Source organism: Bombina bombina, chromosome 1, assembly GCF_027579735.1.
Source record: "Bombina bombina isolate aBomBom1 chromosome 1, aBomBom1.pri, whole genome shotgun sequence".
Taxonomy (NCBI): Eukaryota; Metazoa; Chordata; class Amphibia; order Anura; family Bombinatoridae; genus Bombina; species Bombina bombina.
The window spans coordinates 354,860,451-354,877,559 of NC_069499.1; the positions used below are offsets into that span (position 1 = coordinate 354,860,451).

A 17,109-nucleotide genomic window follows, 5' to 3' on the forward strand; every position below is an offset into this window, starting at 1 on the left:
AAAACACACACAGGTAAATGTGTATGGTTTGCATTACAATGCATAAACTAGGAACATCCTTAGTAACAATAAATGTCTTAAATGTTAAAAGGAAAATTGAACAAACATAAATGAAACCTCATTTTTCTTTTAAAGTATAATTATGAGGTAACTACTGCACTGGTCACTCTTACACCATCTGGTATAGTAAAATTACGTTAAATAATAGTTATAGAGAGGCAACTCTTGGGCCACTTGATGAATTAGTAGACTAAGCATGTGATAAAACTAATATAAATATACAATATATATACACAATATATATAAAAAGTGTTTGGCAGCGGGTAAACACCGCTTGTAGTGATATACTAGTTTAGACCCTGAGGAGCTAGGGATGATGAATGAGATTTTAGAGATGTATAATTATTTTAGGCATGAAATCACTATAAATAGCCCGGGAGACATATATTCATTCCATTAACTTGGTAAACCTTGCTTAAACTACCGTAAAGTATTATGGGTCCTGGAATATCTTAGGGCTTGTGGGGGAATTAAGTATTTAGTCTTAACAGGCAGTACATATACACATAAATCTAGGAAATAGTGTAGTAATATAGGTCCTAGAATATTTCAAAGCTCTAGGGGGAATGAAGTATTTAGTCTTAACAGGCAGTAAATATTCACATGAACTTAAGAAATAGTGTAGCAATATAGGGTGACTCCTTACATAGCATAAGCTTAAAAAAGATTAAAGAGAAAAAAGATTCAAACTGGAGGGTCTGACTACCAATAGGGTACTAACAGTACCTGTGTACAAGCAGAAGAGAAACGTACCCTATCATTATTCCTTAAGAGATTTCTAATATATCCCATTCTTTCCTTGCTATAGGCTATGTTGCCTCGGCCGCTGGCAACATCCACCCTAAAGTTATTTGGGAATCTATATAGGATAGTAAATTAAATAAAGCTAAGTACTTATCTAATGTAGGTACTCAAGTGGGTACTCATGAAGGTAATTGTGTTTAGGCTCCTCCAACTAAAGAAAGTCAAATACCCCCTGGCTATATGTTACATGCAGGTTTAATTTAGCAACGTTTCTGGAGTTTACAATCCCTATATGCCATATGTTTGACTAAGACTATAGAAAGAGTATACGTTGGCTGTGCAATGAGTCCACCGCTACATCGAACTAAACAGTTAAGCATTATAGACCACCATAAGGGAAGAAAACTAAAGTATTTTAAGGGAGCAAGTAAAAATTGAGGAGAGATCATTATGCTTTCAATTTACATCATAGATATAATTAGTTTGTAAGGCTTTTTCTTAGCCCACCCCAGTCCTGTGGCAATCCAGTTTGTGTAGGTTAGCAAGCTCCTTGAGATCTATGTGCACCTTCATCAAGCATGGTGAAATGAGTGAGATGGGATTTGTGTCTCTGTTAAAGCAAATATCAGATCAGAGTTGAGCTATGGCTACTATAAGAGACCACGCAATTTGTTATTCCTCCTTACCGCTGCTGTCCGCTGGACAGGAAGATACAGGGTTGCCCTGAGAGTCTTTTAGGTCAGCGAGCAATAAACTTCCCTGCGGCAAGTCATGTCGCTGTGCTAGGGTTCGACCAAATTGAATAGGGCGGTTCATCCGCTCTACATGAGGGATCAGGACAGCTAGGTTCGTCACTTCTTTGTTCCCTACAGGCGTTTGCCTGGGTGAGCTGGTATTAGGGTTGCCACCTGTCCCTTAAAATACAGAACACTTATAAGTTACACATGCTGCAGGGTGTGCAGGGAGGAAAATGAATAGTGCTGTCCATAAACACTATACATGTTCCTCCCTGCAGCATGTGTAACTCATACAGTAAGTGTCCAGGAAAACATGGTTGGGGTGGCAATAGGGTTGCCACCTCGGCCATGTTTTCCTGGACACTTATGAGTTACACATGCTGCAGGGAGGAACATGAATAGTGCTGTCCAGGTTCACAATTTTTGTGCTGTCCAGCAGCATAATGCATGTTTCCCTCTGACCACCCTGTAGCATGTGTAATTTATAAGTGTCCAGGAAAACATGGCTGAGGTGGTAACTAGAGTTGCCACCTGTCCCTTAAAATACAGAACACTTATAAGTTACACATGCTGCAGGGTGTGCAGAGAGGAATATGAATAGTGCAGTCCAGAAACACAATACATGTTCCTCCCTGCAGCATGTGTAACTCATACGTGTCCAGGAAAACATGGCTGAGGTGGCAACCCTAGCTGGTATTGATATGTCCATTGGGCTGATACAGGTAGCTTGGTCTGTGTCAAAATTCTAGCATGCTCTAAGAGTCCAGAAATGCTTTGTTTGAGATACTTGAATTGAATATCTATACTTTGTAGGACATCACTTTCACATTTATCTAGAGACTCCATATTGCTAGAGAATACGGGAGGCTTTTTGGGCAGTTTCGTAAACATTTGAAATAGTATGCCTATCTAGTGTTTCTAAGTGCAATATGTAGACTTATGGGTCAGAGAAAGATGGGGGGGGGGTTCTGTGGTCCTGATCACTGAACTATGTGGAATGCCAGTGTAAGTTCGAAGTGAGGCTGTATTAGGAGATTGTGCACCATTCTGTCTTGCAATCTCGATGTACTTGCCTGCATTGCAATCGTGAGCACTTCTGTAATCCTGAAGTTTCTCTGGTAGATATTTGGATGGTAACTTTCAGAGAAGAATACAGCACCAAACACTTTGCCAGAAGGCTTACCAAGCCTGCATTAACAACAAATACTCCAGAACTCCAGCGAAACAAAGTGGATTTTATTGCAAGTGTGGGGGATCCCCAAGAAAAACAGCAACATTTTGGGTTGACAATTAACCCTTATTCATTATTTGGATGGTGGCAAGATGGCCTCAGTACTTCGTTTGATCCGAGCCACTTCATGCAGGAGTATCGTACCTCAGCTCCCGCTCTGTAGAAACTTCGAAAACCGTCAGACCTGTTATCCAGAGCCTTTGTAGATGAGATTATAGTAAAGTATTGTAGATTTTTTCAGATGGATTCCTAGGATTATTATTAATGTTATAAGTGCGAGCAGGAGCTTCAGGAAAACATGTCTAGTCTCTTCGTTGGCTGACTTCGCTCCCCACTGAAGGCTTTTATCTGCAGCACCAGTTTGGTATTGTAATAAAGTGAAATCCATGCTGACAATATCGTACAAACTTCCATACTCAATATCTTATGAAAATATCAAGATGGTAATTGACACCAAAATAAACTTATGTTCAGAGGAAAAACATTATTTGCCTCTATCCACATTACCTACACACCAAAAATTACACACCTTAGCATGGCATCTACTGCTAGATATTTAGTTTTAGAATACAAGATACTTAGATACAGTACATACCTTCTTAGAGTTAAACAAAACTATATATTGATAGGGCAACCGATTTGGAAAAAGATTCCAATAGTCAATAATAATGAGGTCTATGTGAGGATATGAAGTATATTGCTAGTACTCCCAATAAACTTAATAGAAGGGAGAAAAAACATTATTATTACGTTGACATGAAACAAATATTGCAATTAACCAATATTAAATATGATTTGTACTTCTCATTTATTTTTTTTCTTTCTGCCAACTTGTCATTTTATTCACAAGTCTTCATATTACATAATATCTATTTTTTTATATATAATAATCTTTGTCCCTTTACAATTGTAAATTGTTGGTTTAAAATAGAACTGCACCAAAGCAGGGATTTAAGGGTAAACACTTGTAAATTTAAATATAAAATGTTTGGTTATGCATAGTAAAATAACTTTGCAATATACTTTCACCATTTATTTTGCCCCTTTTTAATGTACTTTAGCTCTGAAAATTGTGGCTTTTACAATTCTCTGAACTGAAAAGCACTGCAGAGTTATCAAGGTTAACCCTGCTACACATTTCCCCTAATTGGTTTAACAGATAAAAACTGCACTTTATACTAACAAGACCATTTCTAGCCTTGTAGTGTGCATACTCCACAGAGCTGGACTGGCTCCTTCAAATGAGGCAAATTTGGCTTTAGAAAAACAGTTGCTGCAAACAAGATGTTAAAGGGACACTGAACCCATTTTTTTTCTTTTGTGATTCAGATAGAGCATGCAATTTTAAGCAACTTTCTAATTTACTCCTATTATCAATTTTTCTTCGTTCTCTTGCTATCTTTATTTGAAAAAAAAGCCATCTAAGATTTTTTTGGGTTAAGAACTCTGGACAGCACTTTTGGATTGGTGGATGAATTTTTTCCACCAATCAGCAAGGACAACCCAGGTTGTTCACCAAAAATGGGCCGGCATCTAAACTTAGATTCTTGCATTTCAAATAAAGATACCAAGAGAATAAAGAAAATTTGATAATAGGAGTAAATTAGAAAGTTGCTTAAAATTTCATGCTCTATCTGAATTACGAAAGAAAAAATTTGGGTTCAGTGTCCCTTTAATTTGTTTTAAACATGTTTAGAATTGACTGATATGTTATTCTATAGCAATATTACAGAAATGTCTTGTAATTACAAAGTATTTACTGTCTTTTTAAGAATATTATTGCTATAAATTACCTGTGAGCTCACATGCCATATTAAAGGGACATAAAACCCAAAACATTTATTTCATGATTCAGATAGAGTATACAATTTTAAACAACTTTCTAATTGTTGAAAAGCATATCTAGATAGGCTCAGGAGCTTGGAGCTAGCTGCTGATTGGTGGCTGTACTTGTATGCCCATTTTCATTGGCTTACAAATGTTTTCAGCTAACTCCCAGGAGCGCATTGCTGCTTTTCAATAAAAGATACCAAGATAATGAAGCAAAATTGATAACAGAAGTAAATTGGACAGTTGTTTAAAAATGTATAATCTATCTGAATCATGAAAGAAAAAAATTGGGTTTATGACCCTTTAGCTATATATTAAATCCAACTATTATATAAATGGCAGTCTAACTTTAAAAAATATTGTAAAAATGTAATTAATAAAATATTTATACTCAACTAAATTATAAGTAAATGGAACATGATATTCTGAATTACTGTCCTTCCAAAAGAAAGTATTTTAAAAGAGCACCATCCAAACTGGGTTAGCGTAACATATGTAAGTTACATGGAAAGGAAATTAGCTGGTTTATATATAGATTATCAGAACCTTTTTCAAAAACAGGAGACCCAATAACTGAAAAAGTACAAACAAGCAAAAGATACTAAAAACGAAGAAAAAAAAATTCAACCTCATTTACTAAGTTACTATTTTAATATTTAATTGTAGATCTCTTACATGTGACGTAAACCACATTTATCAGGAGGCTATCACACCAGATTATGATGTATTCTAACAGATGTAAGGATTGAAGCAAAGAAAGACATAATGATTCACATCCATTGAGTCATTAAATTATATGCTATCATTCGTATCTCTGAAAGATATACCGCCCTTCCAGGCTATGAGAATGTGACATTATAGGAGGATGGATGCCAAAGGTCTTGTAAAATGCTTTCCCTCCCTTATGGCTAAAGTTAATAATGTCATTTCTTATGATTGCCTTGGTGTGTTGTCAAAATATAAAATACAAGAACAGTTCTAAAACAAAGAATTCATGAACATTGCACCTTGCATTGAATGTTATTGAATTCATGCAAATGGAATGAATAATCAGTAACAATTATTGAGTGCAAAACGATAACTTAAAAAATAATGTGATCCAGGTGTCCTAATTTTATAGCTAAACAAATACAAAAAATATGATTTTAAGAGCAGTAACTGACCTGTAATTGTGACGTTGTAGAAAACAGAGTCATCTCCAGTGTCGCACACAAATTCACCAGAGTCCTCTGGCCTAGAGTTGAGAATAATGAGTCTGCGATATCTTCCGTCTGACTCCAGCCTAAAGCCTTCACTCTCCTCCACCTCTATACCATCTTGGTACCATCGAACATGGGCATTCTCTATGGACACCTCACAGCTCAGCATTATCTTCTCCCCACTCAGGCAACTCAGCTCTAAGTCATCACCTGTGTTTATAATTTTCACCGGGGGATCTGGAAAACGTCAGACAGACCATAACTAGGGCCATAAATGTTCCTTTATGTTCATACTTTTGCATATAAAAAAACCCTGTATCAAATCCTTTCTGCATTCTCTAACTTAAAGAAAAACCTTCTTTGTAGTAATTTCTTTACACCAGCAATACATATCTTTCAAAGGGGTTAAAAAGGTAAATATTTTCATTCTTATCAAACCATTCTATCATCTTGATAAATAGGATGAACAAAACAAAATTAAATTTAAAAATGTTTATTTTTAATCCTGGATATTTAAGTTTTAGTGTATGTAACATATTTTATAAGATTTACTACAGAAAGTTTTAACTGAACAAAATAATTTCATTAATTCTCATCTGGACCTACAATTATATAAAGCATTTATATTTATTGAATTTGTATTAATATTCAAAAGTTCAAACAAATCACATATACTAAAGGGTTATTTATAACAGTGATTGGGGCCACGCAGGACCCCTGTTCCAATAGACACCAATCAAGAATATGTGGACACACAGGTCCAAAGATAATCAAACCAAAAAATCATAATTCTGTGTGTAGGCCTTCCATCTCATTGGAAGGATGGTTGCTTTTCAAATAAGTGGAGTGAGAAAGGATGGGAAGGGTGTGTGTGTAGGGGGGGGGGGTTCATACAGTCAGTTAGGTGGTAGGTTCAATTCTTAAGATGTCACTGTTGGGTGCCAGAGAGTGTCGTAATGTTCCTTCCAGTCAGCCCAAGTAAATTCAAAAAGGTCAGATTTGTTAAGTGAATAAAATATGTCTTTTTCCATGGTGTGAAGGTATGCCATTGTATTTAGAACTTCAGACCATTTTGGGGGGGATTCCCTTTTCCAGGCCTTGGCGATATTAGTTTTGATGGAAGAGAAAAGAACTATACATAAAAAGCTGTTGTGTTTAGGAAGGGTATGTAGGCCTATATGTAGAAGATCTATGGCACGTGTTCTGGGTACACAAATCTTCATTCTGGAGAGAGCAGAAAAGCACAGATTCCAAATAGGTTTAATCTTAGGGCACTCCCACCATATGTGAAGTAAATCTCCTGGTAAGCCACATTGGCACCAGCACAAAGGAGATGTACCCGGGAACATTTTGGACAGCCTCGTAGGGGCATCGTACCAATGGGAAATAATTTTATAATAGGTCTCAAACATCGTTATACAGTGTAGTGTTTTTTTTTTGTTAATGTGAGGGTGCGTGAGGGTGTCCCATCTATGTAAGTGAGAAGCTAGCGTAGGAGGTGCAGTGCCCTCTAACAAATTATAGTGAATTAATAGGGGTTTGGAAAGCCTGCAGCCCCCTCACCAGATGAATTCCCATGGAGTAAGAGTGTGGGAAGCTTTTGGGACTAAACCCTAACTTGTGAGAAAACTTTTGATTTTAGTAAATTCAAATTGGAGGAAGGGAGCAATATACAGAGGGTTTTCTAGTTAGTCAAGGGTAATAAAGTTATTCTGAGAGGTGGATGACCAGAAATCTGAGAGTTGTTTTATGCCTAGACGTGCCCAGGTGTTTGGATGGGTTTCTGCTAAGCTTGTCAATAAACCGGCTACAGATGTGATAGGTGATGGGTGGGGTGCTATTAGTTGATGATGATGGATCCTATCCCAAATAGAGAAGCATTCATTTATTATAGGGTTTGTTATTCCAATTGTTTTACGACTATGGGCTGGAGTCCATATCAGATCTCTAAGAAGAATCAAGGGGAGTGAGGCCTGTTCAATGTCTCCATTTATCAGGGGAATGCAATACCCCCCATTGGGACATATGCGTGAGCATGGCACCTTCATAATATTTCACAATAGATGGGGAAGCTAAGCCTCCCAGCTGGATGGGAAATTTAAGAAGTTTATGGGTGATTCTAGGTGGTTTCCCCTGCCAAATAAACTTTGTGCATTCACTTTGGAATTGCAGAAGGAGGTGCATGGGTACCCTGAGTGGAACAGATATGTGAGTTTTGGTAGGAAAGACATTTTAAGGGATGTAATCCGACCAATCTAAGAAATAGATTTGTGGTTCCATTTATGCCTCAAGGTTTTCAACTCTGTTAATAAAGGTAGATAGTTGTCTTTGATCATCTGCAGTATACTGTTAGACAACTTAACCCCAAGATGTGTAATTTGTTTAGTCATCCAGGAAAAATTAAATCTATGTGTTAGATTATGGATGTAATTTTGAGGGCATCCCCACCAGTATATTTCAGTTTTCGTAGTATTAAGCTTTCAAAATGACAAATTACCAAACTGCTTAAGAGTTTCCATTACCTTAGGGATAGTATTTGCTGGGTCAGCAGATAATATGGTGATATCATCAGCAAAAAATGCGACTTTGTGTTTTGTTCCAAATAGGGTAATTCCTTCTAGTTCTCTGTCTGAGCGGATTTGTTAAGCCAGAGGTTCAACTGCCAGGGCAAAAAGAAGAGGGGAAAGGGGGCAGCCTTGCCTGATACCATTAGATATCGGAAATGACCGTGATTGGAATTCCAGGCCCTTCACTTTTGCAGTTGGAGTGGAGTAGAGGGCTTGAATAGCAAGATGGTTTTCAGTGGGAAACTTAAAGGCCTCTAGTTTTTCCCAAAGATAGGCCCATCAGGCTCGGTCAAAAGCCTTCTCAGCATCCAAAGAGATAACCGAGAAAGGCTTGTTCATTCTGGTAGATTCGCACATAACATTATTGAGACGCCTAGTATTGTCCGGGCCTTCTCTATTGTAAATAAAGCATACCTGATTTGGGTTAATTAGGCTGGGTAGCAGCTTACAGATACGATTTGCCAGAAGTTTAGAATATATATTAACATCAACATTAATTAAAGAAATAGGCCTGTAGTTAGAGCATAAGACGGGATCTTTATTTGGTTTGGGAATTGTAACAATAGTGGCCTCAAGAAATTCTTTTTTAAAGTTACCTTCTTTTCTTGCTAAATCAAAAAACCTAAGGAGCAGGGGAGATAGCTCTTGTGTGAACGTCTTATAAAAATGGGAAAGGAATCCATCTGGACCAGGGGCCTTAAAGGGCTTTAGGTTTTTGATAATTTGATTAATTTCCAATAAGATAAAGGGGTAGTATGCAAATCTTGCTGTTCAGTAGTGAGAGTTGGCAAATTTAGGGAGTTTAGAAATAGGAGAATGTTGTGTGATGATGTGGGGTTATTATCCTCGGAAGTTTCAATGTTATATAGCTTCGAATAGAGGTCTGCAAAGCAGTCTCTGATTTGCAAGGTTACATTTTTTTTTGTCATCTGTCATCTGTTGGATCTGGTGTATACGGGATGTATTAGTTCGATGACGTAGTTTATTGGCCAGCATAGTGTCTGCCTTGTTACCTTTATGGTAGAATGTCTGTTTAAGTTTTGCCTGGTTTTGTTGTGTTCTGTGTAATTCTAATTGGCTAATATGGGTTCGAATTGCATAAATTTGAGTGGTTATGTTGTCTGTAATATTAGATCTATTGGAGATTTCTAATGTCCTAAGTTTGCTGTGTGTCTGGGATAAGGTAAGTCCAGCAAGTCATTTTAAACTAGCTTGTTTGTGGATGATGTATCCTCTAATGACCTCCCTAATGGCACCCCAAAGTGTGTCATCCCTTGTTTGTGCATTATCATTCTGCTGAATGAGCTCCATAATATCCGGTCTCAATTCTTCCCTAAAGGGGATATCTGACAGAATGTGATGAGGTAAGCTCCATTTGTTCTTAATTTTAGGTTTATCATTGGAGTATATACCAGCTAACACTTGATCATGATCTGACCAAAAGCAGAGGGAAATGTTAGTGTGAGTGACTGAGTCCAAGGTTTCAACTAAACTAAATATGTGATCAAGTCTGGAGTATGTTTTGTGTGGGTGGGAATAAAGGGTATAATCTCTGTCTTTCGGGTGGAAAGATCTCCATGTATCAAAACATCCAAATTGAGACATAATGGTTCTAAATTGTGAAGAAAAGAGTTCAGACTGGGGATTAGTTTTGGAAGGGGTCGCTGTTTTACGGTCAGCTTTATTATCCCAAGTCATGTTGAAGTTCCCTACAAGGATAACTCTGCCCTGCCTGTAACGTTCAACTAACTGTAGGACTTTTGTAAGGTATACAGGTTGGCGCGTGTTAGGTAAATAGATTGATACTAATGTATATAGGACATGGTCTAATTTACACACTAAAAGTGTGTATCTGGCTTGGGGGTCTCGAATTACCTGAATTTGCTCGTATGTCAGTCTTTTGTGTATTAGAATAGCAGTCTCTCTAGCTTTTTTGGAGAATGGGGAGTATTCGATGGTTGTATATGAGTGGGAATGGAGTCTGTGGGGATTATCTGACTGCCAGTGAGTCCCTGGAGAAACGCCACATCTGGGTTGTGAAACTTAAGGGAATGAATAAGAAGACTACGCTTAAAGGGGGAATTAAGGCCTCTGGCACTATGAGTGAGGAATCGAATGCGGTTCATTAATAGGTATAATGTCCGTGAAATGGAAGAGGTTAGGGAATGTGGATTATAACTATCTTGTATTGAACAGTCAGAGAATTAGGAGTAAGAGGTGGGAGAATAAGAGGGAGATCAAACTAGTACTTAGAACTAAGTAATGTATCAAGATAAATGAGGTGGAATTAGTCCACCTGGGTGGAACCCTGGCGTGGGCTACCGTATGTGGGGGGAGGTGCAACGGAGTAGGCAGGAGCCGATAATACCAGCCCCGCTCCGAGATACAAACAAGTAAAAAAAAAAAACAGTAACAATAGTCAACTAAATATATAAGTCATAACAGTAACAATAACTTTCTGACATTGATTGTGTCAGACATAACGAAAGAACTTCAATAACCCTCCACTGGGGTGACCATAACATGAATCAGGAACTATGCTAACCCTGCTCCATAACAAGAAAACATTATGAACAAACTAATTTGTCCACAATAATTATGTAATATAAGACACTTGTCAATCAACAACCAGCAGGGGTTGCCCTGATATTTCAGATTCTTCAGTAACTGCATATTGGAATAGGTATCCCCAATGGAGGGATTTCTATCAAAACCTCATACTTGGCCTGAACTCAGGGTGGGAGGGTGTGAAGCCTGGAAGGTTCCTGGCTCTGCTGGGTCCTTAATCTTTTTGGCCTTTGTTCTTTGACAGTCCATTCAGGAGCAGTTGCACGTAATTTCAGCTGCAAGATAGGTTGAGGCTGCAAAGCCCCCACTGCCTGAGTAGGGTACCACCTTGGGACAAAGTAGAAACCACCTGAGTTTGGTTGTCTTTTGTAATTATTAGCTTAGTTGGATAGCCCCAACTATACTTCACATTTGCCTTGCGTAGCACTGAGGTGATCGGTTAAAATTGTCGTCGCTGTTGGGGAGTATGCACAGACAAATCAGGTAATAATCTCCTTAAATTTGTCAGAGAGTTGCGGCCTACGAAAGGCAGCCTGCATCAGTTTGTCCTTGAATAGGAAACTATGAAAGCAAACAATTACGTCTCTTGGCCTATACTGAGAGACTGTTCTCGGCCGTATCGCTCCGTAGGCTCTTTCCATGGTAGATGTCATGTCTTCAATTGAACCCAGCAGCTCAACAAATAGCTCCTTTAAGAACCCTTGGAGGTCTGTTGGGAGAATTTCTTCTGAGACCCCATGAAACCGAATAATGTTTCTGCGTGCACGATCTTCTACGTCAGCTAGTTTAAATTCAAGTTGGGTTAATTGATCAGATAGAGCTTCTGAGTATGCCAAGAGGTTTGTCTGGTCTGTGGCCACATCATCTTGTCTCCTTTCAAGAGCATCAACTCTCCCACTGATCTCAAAGATTCTTAACTCATCATGGCTTCTCTGAATTTCCTGCATGATGGAACGTGTTTGTGCAGAAAGCATTTTCTTTAGGGTTTTTTCAGTAATAAAATGTTGGGTATGAGTGGAAAGCTGCAGGTCAGAATGAGAACCCTCTCCTATGGATTCTGAGTCACTAAGACCATCATTTGACACCTCCTCTGGTTCTTTAGATGGTTGCGAGAAATTATCGTAAACTGTTGTTTTTTTTTAGCATTACCTGGAGTCTTCAGGTATATTCTATAAGTGTGAGGCATTGTCAAATGAGATATATAAATGAGAGAGAATACAAACTTGCTAGTTGTAACTATCAGGAGAATGCTAGGCTACTTAATTAGTTGACCAAGAAGAAGTTACCTATATAATTATAGTACAATATAAAGTGGAGCAGGGCTGGGTGGCACCTCCTAAAAATGACCCTGACATGTCGGCTGGTGGGATGAACCAGAAACCTACCCCAAAAGGCTAGTTGAGACAGATGAGCTTGTATAATAAGAAATTGGGTGGGGAATCAAAAGGAGTGAAGGAGAATTTGGCTACCAACTGTAAGTCTAAGGGATCTCAGCAACTACAATCGCTATAATTCAAATTGAAGGAGAATGAGAGGGCAATTATCCAGGAGGCACCACAAAAGCAAGTTTAGAGGATACCAGAATACAGGGCAATGTGGTGTACTATTTTCAAGATGACTGTCTAACAGGCGTCAAAAACAAGGTGGAGGAGAGTATACCAGAGTAATGCAGGGCCTTTACAGGATTTCCCTAAGGACTTGACCCCCGCCTCAGGGGAAGGGGGAAACGACCCGAAGGAAGGAGAAAAGGAAAGGGGAAGTGACAAACCCAGACAAGCTGAGCAGGAGCAGAGAGGCGGGGGACAAGTTTAACAGCAAGCATATAACCTTTACACAGGAGAAAAAATAAGCAATACACAAACAATGATATAAAACAATATACACGTGAAGGGTCTCCTATAACTGACAATAAATGACAACTTAAAAAGTCAGCAAGAAGAGTACTATGGGAGATTAAAGCCTGTCTCCCACCTCAGGGAAAAGGAATACGACCAAGAGGAAGGGAAAAGGGAGAGGGGAAGTGACCCACCCAGACAAGCTAGGCGGGAAAGGAGGAGGTGAGAGAGGGGCTAAACATGCACAATTCTAAAACAACTGGAGTGAAGGGGAATTGCAAGAGTCTTTGCAGGGAGAGGTATAGCTTGTTCCTTCAGTTAGCAAATTGTGCTTGATAGGATATGGATATTAGTGCTGCAGAAAAGTCTCTTTAAGGGCAAAAATATAAATAAAAAGATACTTAGGAGTGGGTAAATACAGTAATATTGGTAATGTAGATATGGACACTTAGTTAGAAGGTATAATTAAGAAAAGCAACTGCAATGCTGTGAGTAGGATAGCAAGATCCAAAATATCAAATCTCTCAAGGGTGGGGGGGGGGGGTAGTAGGCCTCAGAGTCAGTTACTATATCAAGCTGTGCATAACAAATGAAAGGCAATAATCTCACCCAAAAGGACTTCCTGAAGACTGCAACTAAGACAGTGCTATGTAGTAGGCTGTAGAAACCAACAGGGTAGTTACTCTGCAGGGCATTGTTTTCAGGCTGGAGGGTAGGCAATTGTATTAAGTGAACTAAGTGAGCCCCAGGTCACGGCCTACCGATCCTCCCATGTGAGCACTGCAGGGTCTTATCAATTGTTGCAAAGTAGCACTATCCCCATCTTAGGCTCGGTATCTCCGAAACTCTCTTTGTCCCTATTCAGTCGAAAGCTGCCACGTGTAAAGGCCTACTTCCCACTATGTCGACTATGCAACTCCTCTGCAGTAGAGACCACCGGGCCTCTCCAGACTAGTCGGGTTCAACTGTGGAAAAGTAAGCAGGGTAGAGTCAAGAGCCTAAATGGCAATAGTCCAAGCCACCTACACTCACCAGGCACAAGTGGATGGTCGAATCCGATGTCTTCGGGATTTCTTTACAGGCCGCGGAATCAAGATGGCGGCCGTTCACGCCACTCCACACCTAACCTATTCCTTCGGCTCCCTCCGATGCGGCATTCACTGGGCTTCTTTCAGTTACCCGGTCTCCTTGCTGGCTGTCCACTTTTTTAACCGTCAGTAAAGGTTGCTCCACACTGAGGAGGCCAGTGGTGCCAATCCAGCACCCAGCCGTCTGCACGTCCCAGTTCACACCTTCTTACAGGGATGGCTTCTGTGACTCCGGAGCGGAGCCCCTCCCCTCCGAAGTAGTGTCTTTAGACGAATGCAGGCGTGAATGGCTGGCTGTTAAACAGCTATCCTCCCAGGCGTCCAAACCGCTCCTAGAAACAGCATATTATTGCCAGGTTCTGGTAAGGCTATGTTGAGTGCCCAAATAGTTCCCTCGATAACTTCGGAAAACTTTTTGGCAGCAAAACTAACTTATTTTTGATTTTAGAATAAGCTGGGACTCGGATGTCTGCTTAGCTCTGCGGTTGGCTCCACCCCCTATATAAATCATTTATATATTGCATACAATAGGTTGCTTACAGCATATAACCATTTGAAAGCACTGGGTCATTGTACATTTTGGCAATGACATTGATGACAGAGCTGTAGAATTTCATAATATCACTTGCTAGGCTTGGTGTTTAAAGTAACATCTGTTTCAAACCTTCTAATAGAACTGTCATCTCTAAAAAAAAGACAGGGAGATGTATCTGCCATTCAAATATGCCACTTTAATTTCTTAACCGATTAGATTTTTCTTAAAAGATAAATAGAGAATCTCTACAAGGCCAGGTGAGGACGAGTGACTGCAACAGGCTTAACATCAACACTATTTTAACCATTATTTGTAACTGCTTAGCTTAGTGTGTTTGTCCTGCTTCCCCTTAAAGGGACATTAAACCCCAAAAAATTATTTAATGATTCACATAGAGAATACAATTTTAAACAACATTCCAATTTACTTCTATTATCTAATTTGCTTTATTCTTAAGATATCCTTTGTTGAAGAAATAGTGATGCACATGGGTGAGCCAATCACATGAGACATCTATATACAGCCACCAATAAGCAGCTACTGAGCCTATCTAGATATACTTTTCAGCAAAGGATATCAAGAGATTGAAGCAAATTAGATAATAGAAATAAATTAGAAAGTTGTTTAAAATTATATTCTCTTTCTAAATCATGAAAGAAAAAATTTGGGTTTCATTTCCCTTTAAATATTGTGATGATGGATCATTGTTTCCCAGTGCTCGCTTGTTACCTACCCTAAACACCACCTGTTCCCTTACACAATGTTTAATCAAGATTTGTTACACTATTAAGACAAAAAGGAGGGTAGTGAGAATAGTACCTGAAATGTAGACACAGCTAAAACTCAAAGTTACACTAATCTCCCCAAATTAATGGCAAACAACACAGGTAATGAGGATAGCGCTCCCAAAAGAGTTAAACCAGTTGAAAGAATCCATAAAATAATATCTTTTTTTTATAAATAAAAAACACACATATAATATTATAGCGGTATCAAAAATGTCTAAACTTGATATAGCACACAATGGGCTAGATTACGAGTGGAGCGCAATTATGCGCTTACGCGAGCACGATATTTGTGCTCCACTTAGTAATACCAGTGAACGTAAATGTACCTAGAAGCCAAGTGCCCTCGATAGCGCGCTTCCATAGGCTTCAATGGGAGCCTCGTTTTCATGCTGACAGAAACGGCAAACCACCTAGCGCAGTGCAGAGGGCAAATCGTACAGCATTGGGCAGCAATAAATAAATATATATATGTATATACACATATTAACACATCATTATTTATGTATATAAGCATATACATATATATTTATAGTGAAAACACAATCCTCCATTGACATCCATGTAAAGGCACGTCCAGTGCCGTTTTTTTGTAACACCCCCATCCCCTTACTTTAACCCCTTACAACTGTTTTGTACTTTATTTTTATTTAATGTTTCTCTTGCCCTCTTTATTTTGGGGGCAATTGGGGCAACTTTTTCCCCTCATCTCTGGTTAATGAATTGTTGCGCAAAGTGAAACTGCTAGCATGTGGTTACATTAACCAGCCACTTGTAATGGCTGGTTATTTAACGCGCACCCGTAAATGGGCAAATTTGCACCTTTACAGGCACATTAACGCTCCACTCGTAATCTGGCCCAATATGTATCAAGTGCTATGTAGAAAGAAAAAAAATCATAAAAAATAGCTCTTAAAAAATATAATCTCATAAAAAATTTAAAATAAAGGTGATTCTTGATTAAGTGTTCATTATCGGTATACACTTGCTCCAAAATAGCTCATCAACTTTTTTTCGGCATGCCGTGTTATTTGAATCTTGTATATCCTTGATGTAGCCTTTGGCTTCTAAACATATCTCTTGTGTTGGTACTGCTGTTAGCGATTCTGTATCACGTCATTGGCACTGTGTGATACACAGTGGACACATCTCTCTGGATTTCATCACAGATCTTCCCGTTTCCAACATCCCCCCCCCCCCCCATCATCTGGTTCATCATAGACAGATTTTCTAAAATGTCTCATTTCATACCGTTAATTGGTTTAAGAACTTTGCGGCCTTGTTCATACAACACATCATAAGACTCCATGGTCTTCCTTTAAATATCGTTTCAGACAGAGGAACACAATATGTCAAAATCTTGGAATCCAAATCTTAAAACACACTGTCCGCTGCTGCAAATCCAAAGAGAGGCTGTATGACGATGTAGGAGCAGAGTTAGGACTAGTCCATCAGAGCTCAGCTATGGGGGTGTAGGCTGTAAAACGGCTAGGAGGACCGATAAGCAAATGTCAACAAAAAAAGAAGAACAGCTGCACAACAAGAGGCATCAGAGAGATGGGATGATATAATAAAAAAAATAGGTTTATTGAAACAGGTTAAAATACAGGTACGTGGCAGGCAAACATCTTGACTAGTTTCGTGCTCTCAGGAGCACTTAAAGGGACACTAAACACCTAATGCAGATTCTGCAAACTAACTTCTGCTGTCAGTCCATAAATATACTACAAATTTAGTAATAAAGGATTTTTAAGCAGTCTGTGCAGCTTACCCCTATTGTATTCAAGAAAAGTGTTGTTAAACAGAATGGTGATACTGAGCTCAGTGCTGCTATGTGTGCTGCCATGTTGTAACGCACGTTGCTCACAGGCACAGTAGTCATGTGATGCACATGAGGATTACCAGAATGCTCTCTCACAGTGGTGCTGAG

General features: G+C 39.0%; 1 protein-coding gene across 8 annotated transcripts in view; it reads right to left on the reverse strand.

Annotated features, from left to right (window-relative positions):
- Nucleotides 1–17,109, reverse strand: part of OBSL1 (obscurin like cytoskeletal adaptor 1) — a 320,332-nt gene that overhangs the window by 189,676 nt on the left and 113,547 nt on the right. For 7 of the 8 annotated variants that reach the window (XM_053698211.1, XM_053698210.1, XM_053698209.1 and 4 more), the window contains one exon: nucleotides 5,766–6,038. The exons of the other annotated variant lie outside the window; for it this stretch is intronic. In XM_053698211.1, the coding sequence (XP_053554186.1) occupies nucleotides 5,766–6,038 (273 nt within the window). The remainder of the gene's footprint in view (nucleotides 1–5,765; nucleotides 6,039–17,109) is intronic. 8 annotated transcript variants of the gene reach the window in all.